Source organism: Echinococcus granulosus (assembly GCF_000524195.1).
Source record: "Echinococcus granulosus chromosome Unknown EG_S00050, whole genome shotgun sequence".
NCBI classification, from domain to species: domain Eukaryota; kingdom Metazoa; phylum Platyhelminthes; class Cestoda; order Cyclophyllidea; family Taeniidae; genus Echinococcus; species Echinococcus granulosus.
The window spans coordinates 492215-501758 of record NW_020170430.1 but is presented as its reverse complement, the minus strand read 5'-3'; the positions used below and the strand labels follow the sequence as shown (position 1 = coordinate 501758).

General features: G+C 39.7%; 2 protein-coding genes across 2 annotated transcripts in view; both read left to right on the top strand. All coding sequences in view use genetic code 11, as the record gives it.

Moving 5' to 3' along the window:
* The window catches only part of EGR_06091 (N-acetylglucosaminyl-phosphatidylinositol de-N-acetylase), a gene marked incomplete at both ends in the record, with an annotated part of 4244 nt that extends 3163 nt beyond the window's left edge, over nt 1-1081 (top strand). The window contains one exon of the mRNA XM_024495340.1: nt 1030-1081. Within this exon, the coding sequence (XP_024350295.1) occupies nt 1030-1081 (52 nt within the window). The remainder of the gene's footprint in view (nt 1-1029) is intronic.
* A 2820-nt stretch (nt 1082-3901) lies between these two features.
* EGR_06090 (Calumenin-A) lies at nt 3902-6378 on the top strand (the record flags this gene model as incomplete). The annotated part of the gene is made up of 5 exons (XM_024495339.1): nt 3902-4100; nt 4141-4286; nt 4758-4818; nt 5668-5864; nt 6274-6378. 5 exons carry the CDS (start codon nt 3902-3904, stop codon nt 6376-6378), a joined length of 708 nt encoding a protein of 235 aa, XP_024350294.1.
* Nucleotides 6379-9544: the final 3166 nt, after the last annotated feature.

The following is a 9544-nucleotide window of genomic DNA, read 5'->3' as shown; positions in this document are numbered from 1 at the left end:
TATGTAACTGGGAAGATACTTGACGTCAATGTTCCTGATCCATCCTGGCAATTCTATTAAATGTGAGGTTTTGTTCCCTACAAGAAGTGAATTTTGGGACGGAAAAATGTGCTGGTCATCACGCGTGTCCATTTTCAGTCGTGAGAGCACCAAAAAGGTAGCAAATTCGAATAACAAAGGACGGGGTTGAACATACTATTGTAATACATATGTTATTTTAATGTAACTTTCAGGGAGGAGTCAATCTGGAAATACGAATCCGGTGACAGGATCGTCCTTCTCCGTGCCTAGTGATTGCGGTTCTCCTCCCTTTTAAACGCTGTACTTTCCCGTCCGATATTTTCCTCTTCATGAAATATGGCCAAATCAAATCAGCCGGGCTGTTCTAAGGACACTAGGAACAGGGAGGAGAAGACCGGTGAGTCTCGCCCTACACTATAATAGGTTAGTTGTTTGTTGAACTCTCGGCTTTGGTGATGGGGTCACTTAGGCGCTTTGTGATTGTGCTTTCACTGCCAAGTCCTTTATTAGCCCTGAACTCTACTGCATATTATGACATTTTCTTATGTAGGGTTGTCTCTAGACGCTGCAGTAATTTTGTGGAAGTGGAATTTAGCGTCTACTCCTCCTTGACGCCTTTTCCTGCTTTATTGCTGACCAGCCATATCCACCTGCGTTCCATCCAGCTAGTAGAGAAGTGGAGGGGGTGTCGAACAATCATATAATCAATATCTTTGTATACGAATGGTAGGAAGTTTCATAACGGCCTTTTCTTGACAATTCACCACCAAAGTTACTACAACCGTTAATGGCTTTCCTGCAGAACAGGAGAGTGAGACAGCCACTGAAGGCAGATGTAATTTTCAGATCTTCTGTTGGGAGTCTCTGCTGATTCTCCTATCCGCAGCATAGGTACTTCTCCCACCTTGGTAAAGTTTTTCACTCAAAGGTGGAAATCAAGATGATTGCCCTTTTAGGCTCGGTTTACTTTCTATTGCCACTAACTTAGCTTCCTGAGACTTTCAGCAGGCACTGGGGCAATGTCATGGCCTGGATGACGGGCCGCCGGTGGACACCCTAAGTGGTCTTTACCATAACCAAGATTTGAACAAATAATTAGTGTATTACAACTTAATGTCACTGTTCAAAACTTGTTTTCCCCAAGAACGGATTTTATATATGTGGACTAATCTTCTTAATTAAGTTTTCATCACACAATCTTAGCATTTTCATGCACCAATTATGTGGAATGAGGCTCCTTTATCTCCTCTTCCCTGGCTTTTGTACGCCTAGAACGCCCAGGCTGATTTGGTTTTGACATGTTTAGGAAGATTTGGACACAGGGCTTTTTCCTGACTTGAGAGATGTTGGTCGCTCCTCAGTCACGAGGTTGAATTCTTTTTCTCGTATTCCCCTTGATTGAACATTTAAACAACATAGGTATTACAATTGTGGCCAACAACTTGATCCTACTTTAAACAAATACCCGACAAATTGCATTGTAGACAAGACTATTCTTCTCCATCTTGGTAACGGAAATTTATTCCAATAAGCCAGGGTTGTAAAAAAATTATTACGCGACCAGCTTAAGGAGAGGCACAGACATCTCAAAAATGCAAATTATGCATTGAGGGTCATGCTCCAATCAGCAAACCAATATCGGTCGTGACATTTTAACTGCTATGATCAAAAAGTGGTACATTAGTTCCATTTTCTTGTTTTAGTTAGGTACACACCTACTATGGTGCTATACAAATTATGGTTTGATCAACCTTCCTACCACAATTGGCCTTTACCATGCGAAAACCACGTTTCAAGGCATTGAAATAGCACATGTACTCCCTCGACAAACCGGTAATACTGTGCTTCCGGTAGGTTGGTATAAGTTAAATTATCCGTTTACATTAGATTTCGCCAATTCCGACGCCTCATCCAGGTTGGGCATTCGGCTTTCAGCGCTGACCTGAACTCGACCTATTATTATTTACATGACAGCATTCAATTGCTGGTTGTATTTATTATATTTAGACCTATAGAGTTAGATTAAAAAATCCCGGATACTGAATTATACATGAAGTGGTCATATAGTCTATTTTTTGCAGATGCTGCAACAAAATTTAATTCATTTTCCAGAATCACATAAAGAATTATTCCTTGAGTGACTACAAATCCATATCTGCAGCTTTTTGTCCACTGGCATCATTGCTGCCGTCAGTTTCACTTTAAAGAGGTATTTTTAGCTAGACCCTTTTTATTGTTATTAAAATATCACAAAACCTACCTACTGCATGATAGAAAATCACTCTTACGTACTATATGATGGATGAAGCCTGTAAATATGCTCACGGGAACGTCTATGTGCTAATTTGTTCAATTATGAATGAGGAATGTTTTACCATATTCAAGGGTGAGCGAAATTACTATGTTATAAAGCAAAAATATTCAGGTCTACACTGCTTTGCAAGATCTATTCTGTAAGCAGCGGACTTAAGCACGTCTGAACGAGGCGAAACTGCTAAATTTTGGATGACTAAAGTGGTAATTGCATGATAGCCCTATTTCAGAATCCATAAATGCAGCCAGCGATTATGGGCTCACAGAGTTGAGTTGTAGCAGTATTCACCTACAGAAAATTAAGAAGTCAAGCAAGTGAACATGATTGGTGGTGATTTGGGCAACAAAAATAACTTAAAAAGGGCAGACGCGACAACTTTCTGCATGGCCGAAAGCTTTTATGTCGTTCTCGAGTTGCCAGCACAAGAGGCTATCTAAGAAAATTAATGTTAGAACACGCAACATTTAGTAACTAACAGTTTTATTAGGCGAAACTAATGCAAATTATTTGCTAAATATTTTGCTCTGTGTTTGACTCTCGATTTTGGCAATAGGCCATTTGGGTGCCCCACCAATGTACTTACGTAGCGCTTTGGACCTTTAGGCTATGATTGTAGTGTAATACTTATGTTAATTTGAAGTTCCTTTCAGATAGGAGGTTGGAATCCGAATCAAACCCCGCGACTGAGGAGTCAACGTCCTGCAAACCAGAGAGCAGTTACGTGTCCACGCTCCCCTAGACTCTGTACCACTTTTCCCTATTCACTTCCCCCAATAAATATGTCAAAATCAAACCAGCCTGGTTGTTTCATGACTACGGGAACAGGGAAGAATAGATCTACGATCCTCTTCCTACAGTAGTCCCAGACCCTACCGTATCCCGGCAATACATATTTTGCTTCAGTGTCAGGCCCTTTTTCGGCTTCGGAGAAGTTTCGGAATGCCACAACGACTAGAACTCAGTTATTTTATTGAACAAATAGATTTGACTCAAGCAAATCATTCCACTTTTAATAATGATTTCTTTTGTTAGGACATTTTGCAAGAGATGATGCTTTGTCGACTTCTTTAAACCACGAAAATAATCAAAACACATCATCTAAACACAACGAGTATTTAGAAAACACAAACAGGTGCACAATATCACATGATTTACACGACTCCTTCATTTAGAAAAACAAATTGATGGGTTGTAATCTGATATTTTTTCCAAAAATCTTTGAACGTAAATTTGTTTAATTTGTTAAATTGTTGCAAAGTATCCTGGTATGCATTTGAAACGGTGTCCTCTATTTGCGATCAGCAATTTCGTGATGCTGAGGCTCGTGCCTTTTGTGTGTCTTATTGGTTTCGCATTTTCAAAGCCCCAGGATCCAACTTTACGAGCTCATGATAGAGTAGTTGTGATGTCACTTTATTTCTCTCTAGAAATTAAGCGACCCTTTGATAGGATTAGATGAACTTACATCGGGTCATTCTCCTTCCACAACTAGAAAGGATGGTGAAAAACTTCTGGCGTAATGTTTAACACTTTACATGTATTCCATTCAGTCAACTGGTTGATAAAATGGACCTAGACAATGACGGCTTCATATCAGAAGATGAAATGAGAATGTGGTTGAAAAGTGTGGCATCGAAATACGTCGACCAGGATGTTAGCCGAACATTTGATGAGTATCGCAATGAGTTTAAGACTAGTTATGTAACTTTTGAGCAGCACAAAAACAAAATATCCGATGATTATGAGGAGGGAGAAGATTCAGATGGTAAATTATTTTACTTCGTTATTGGAATTAATCTACTTAGATGGCGAGCTCCAACAGACGATTACTCGTGACAAAAGGCGTTTTGAAAAGGCAGATACAGATGGTGATGGAAAGCTCACGAAGGATGAATTTGCAGCTTTTTTGCATCCGGAAGAATTCGAACATATGAGGGATATTGTCATTGACGTAAGTCACTGCATAATAACTCTACACGAATGATATTTACAATCCTTTGTTGAATCTGCATTTAACCTTAACAAAACTCTCGGAAAGTAATGGAGCTTTAAATACATAATGGGTCCCAGTAGTAATTTTTCCTTGAGTCTAAATGTGTACTTATGGCCTATTTGTATTATTCCTTATCATTTATGCATAACTAGTTACTATATTTACTTGTAATTGTTATTCAGTCCCTCTGATTTCAACTTCGGTAAAGCGATCATCGATCTTCAGTTTCCTTTGTCTATCTTTGGATTACTGTTCATTAAGTTACTAAATTTTCTCCTTAATTCAGAGCAAAACTAATTTTATGTTTATGTTTGAATAGATTTCACACATTTAGTCGGCGGTGCTCGTGTATCCTTTCGGTCCCTTTAGTATTGCTTTACCGATTAGTCCCACTTAGACCTCACTGGCTTAATTCAGTGTTTATTTTAGGAAACGCTCGAAGATCTTGATTCAAATAAAGACGGCCGTATCGATTTGGAAGAATATACTAGTAAGTTATGGAATAATTTGTAGTTAGCTTCATATTAAATGTTGAGAAGTAGTGAGTATGCGAACGAAGGGCTTGTTATTAAATATAGCTGAGGAGATTTGAGCTAATGAAACCCAATTTATTCTCCATTTGTTTTCCATCGCTTTCTGTTGAGTAATAAGGGCCAAATCTGAGATAGATTTAATGAACGATTTTTCAGTGGACGAACCTTACTAAGGCGTGCTACTTTCCTCTACTGCCACGTGTCCTGTGGAGGTCACAAAAGGGCGTACTTCGTGCAGTCTTGCTGTAAGTGCGAGGTGCCAGCTCGCACATGCCAGTTGGCCGTCCGAACATGCGTCGAAGGCACACAGGCGCACCGCAATTACTTCCGTTTATTTTGGATATGCACACGTTTGAGGTCTCAGTGACCGCTGAATGGGCGTCAGCTCTTAAATATGAATTCCGCTTGTGGTCGCATGCTGTACACAAAGGCTAATCTTTATGTAAATATTGAATATTTGAAGGAAATCACCAGATTCAACCAACTAAAATAGTAGACAATCGAGTTAATTAGAGTTGATCACTGATAAAATAGACCGGATCTTCTCTTTTCTAAGTCTGAAAACTTTCTGACCTGTTATGTTTGCTATACTTATTCTTAAAATATTCGGTAGGGTATTAATTTTTGAATAAAGATGTCATGCCTGGGTCTTATTTTTTTCAACTGACTCAGGTGCTCCACCAACTCCCTCTTTGGCCGCGTTTCTTTGTCTCCTTTTGCTTAATTCGTCCAGTGATTTTTTATCATAATTAGTAATCACTTAAGAGATTGTTTTTTATCTTCCCTACCCGTCATCTCACCAACAGAGGACATGTGGGTTGATGAATCGCAGTCTCCTCCAGAGTGGGTGAAGACTGAGCAGCAGCAGTTTAGAGAGACCCGCGATAAAAACAAGGATGGTTATCTTGATCGGGAAGAAATTCACGCCTGGCTCTTCCCTGCTGACTATGATCATATCGAATCCGAACTGAAGCACCTCATGTCGGAGACTGACGATGACCAGGTTTCTGTTCTTTTTTTACATTCACATGCTGTATGCCCGCCTCAACCATATCCTATTTGAGAAAAAAATGAAACAGCAGCTTAGTGAGGTGCAGCACAGTACATTAAGACGGACATATAAGTGTGGTCATAAATTTTGACCTTCAAAGAAGCTTATTAACTACGGTATCTCTTCTCACTTTCCTTACTGTTCAACAAATAATTTGCAGATCTCAGGTGTCTATAATAGCTATCGAAATAAAAGTGTGAATTTACTTGATGTATGAGCGTTCTTGTCATGACAAGTAGTTAGCTGCGTATTTGATGAGTGTAATCTGTCCACTCAATGTCTTCATTTAGAACTTAAATGGCTTTCTTTGCTTATGTCCATTAAATGAAAGTGTAAATCCTTGTTCCAACATCCATTGTAGGACGGAAAGTTGTCAAAGGATGAAATACTGTCGCATTATCACGTGTTTATTGGGAGTCAAGCGACGGACTTTGGGCAGGCGCTCTATTCCCACGACGAACTCTGAGCCAGCCTGGTGTATGAGGCAACCATTCACTTTCTTTTCCTCGTTTGACCCTATCCTGTGCATCCCGTAGATTTAAATTTTATCAGCTGCCCAAGCATTTTGAATTTTTTATGTTCGGTAATAAATTGTGCTTGTTACACTGCACTTTCGGGGTCGTTTTGAATAATACCAATAAAACGTCCAACAGCAACGCTTTCAGGGAGTTTTAGGGATGCAAGTTTTGCGTTGCACTTTTATCAAATACGAATGATGAAAGAAGTTGGTGCTCAAAAGGGCTTTGGTGGGATGATCAGCATAACAAGCATAAGCTGTTCAGGAATTTAAAATTCACTGAGCTCTGTGCCAATTGATTCCATTGTCGGCTGTGGCTCGTTGTATTTCGCGCCTTAAATGGAGGTACGCATTTCTCATCAGTGTAGGAGGAATGCGAATTAAGATTCACACCGAAGTAAATAGTAGAAGGGATCTGGGAACGAAGTCCCTTGAAGATTAGGGGGGAGTCGACAATAAAGCAGAGATTCGTTGACAAGGTAGTTTAGCGCGCCAATCGAATTTGCAATTGGAAGTGGCACCAGGAGGAAAGGCGCACCTTTTGTGCCAATGTTGCATTTTCAATCAACGAACCTGTGTAGTGATTTGGTATTTTGGTCGCCTGTGTGTTTTACTTCCTGGTCTTTGGGGCATGTCGGTAACCTCACAGCACCCAATCAGATAGTTCTCAGCAGGCGGAACCTGATGCATTATAATAAAAACACAACGCAAATAGCTTTTTTTAATTTTCCCACGTATTTAGTAGGGCTGTATCGGGCTACAGTGGGTAAAGTTAAGGATTTAAAATTATTACGATACCTCGACTAGTTACAGACTTCCTCTGAATGTCTTAGCTGCTGCGTTTAGGGTTGCTCCTTAAAAACTAATCTTACAAAAAGTGCCAGAAAGTACAGGAATGATAGCTGCTTTGCTTTAAATACAAGGACGATAATTTCATCCAATAAAACTATTCAAACGATCAAAAGTGGTCCACCTTTAAAGTTAATGTTCACTCTTATAAAGTTACTCTATTGCCTTATTTACTTGGTAATCAGTACTTCATTATCAGAACAAGACCACAGAAAAGTTTTTAATAATGAAAATATTTGTCCAAGAGCATTATGAGGAGTTTTTAAATAAATAACATTACTCAAAACCACAGCTTAGAGTTTTGGTGATACTAGCATGTAGCGCTACATAAAAATTGGAACATGAAAATGAACCAAGCATCAAAGCTATGGCAACAGACAAGGTCAGACTCACTTTGGGCTCGTTTGACTTTCACAGTGGTAAAGCATGGAAAAGCCGCCATAAGCACCCCAAAATTTGAACTACTTGATCTGGTGGGATTTTGGCTCCGTTTACCTTGTTCTCCGTAGTGGCTATAACGATGAACTTGATAACACGGGCTGATAAAATATAGTCAAGAAGATGAAAACATACTAATCTAAATGATTGCATAGTGCATGGCCTGTAGAGTGCGAATGCCTGATAGTGCCGGCGGATCTCAGGCCTCCATCAAGAGCCAGCGGCTTCGGCACCTCAAGTCGGTTTGAAAGGTCAATAGGCATTCCGAGCGCGTAAGTTACAGGCAAAAGTGCTGGAAGATCGTGCTCTAGCGTATGCAACAGTGAACGGTCGAATACCATAATATGAAGTCATTTTCCATTCTCAATACTGTTTTTACGTATATAGTGGTTTGGCAATCTGCTTGTTGTAGCAGTCACTAAGATAGAAACGCTGCTAAGAAGACGAGTTCAGGACAGCGAAGTGGTACAAACTAATAAGAGCGAAAGTAGTGCTGGTATTTCCGCAATGGAGTGATTCTTGCTGCTTTGCTCCTTAAGATTCTCTAATCAAAAAGATCTCCGTGTTGACAAAAAAATTCGTTGTCATTATTTACTTTTTATGATCCATTTGTGTTCAGAGCTCTATTTACACCTCCATTTGGATTCCGCATCAATTTAGCATTTGCGTTAATGCTATGCGGCATACAAAAAGTCTATTAAAATTCTTCAGAAATGTTAGTACGATTTGCGGAATTGCTCCACAATGCAATGCTTTCAAAACGGGGTGCATGGTATCAAATAAGTCACCAACTTTCATAAATTGGTTGGGCAAACATGCCCTGAAGCCAAGGGCCCTTGAGTGCCAAATTTAGCTTAACATCAATTTATGCATGCTCAGAAATGTGGATAAAGCAGAAATAGAGCCTAAACTTTGTTTATTAAGGCAACTCACCGGCCAGCCATTCATAATCCGATTTCCCCAGAACAGATGAAAGTATGTTCAAGCTCAGGCAACTGTGTTTTTTAAGGTCTATGGTCCCAACAATTTGCATATCACTTCTAATTTAGAGCGCCATCTTCAGAGGTAACAACACGCAATAGAATGTTCTGATTTAATCTTTCAGACAAAGTTTATTTCTACAAAGGTACTTATCTCCCATTTAACTTATACGGCAATAATTCCTGCAGAAACATGGAGTTCAGTGCTATTCCTCATAAATACGCTTCCAAAGGACCACCATTGGAATTCTAGTGGACCTTAACATAATTGTGATGGAGGATGAAAATTCGTTACTGTGATCAAGTGGGTTTCACCTTTAAACAAAAGGCGATACTGAATCGGCTATCGTACCACGAAAGCTGTCTAACAATTATGTTTGCTTTCTGTAGTTAAAACTCATACTTCTGCCATTTGTGTTAGTTCAATCTTTAACCCAAATGCATTAGGATGCAACTTTCTGTGGATGTGCAAAGTGACCGCACTTAACACACTCATCAAAGTAGCCGGTTAAAAAGGATCCGTCTGGTCGGTCAGCAAAATTGCTGGTGTCTTAGGCCTTAAATGAATGACGCGTTCTCTTGTACTGACTAGGCTTCCTTTGAAGAACGCATTGGCGTCTATTATGTAGAAAAACTTCACTTACAGTGTCATAACATTCAAGCTTTTCTAAATTTCATCATTATTTAGAGCAAAAGCTTCCCACTTCTGCATGCCTAAGTATCAGCTAGCAAATGACCACTCCTATAAGCCGCTGCAACCATGCTGTGCTTATTCCTAATTCATGTACACACACACACACACACACATTAGGGTATCGGAGGCACCTTCTTCGACCAAAAAGTGGATG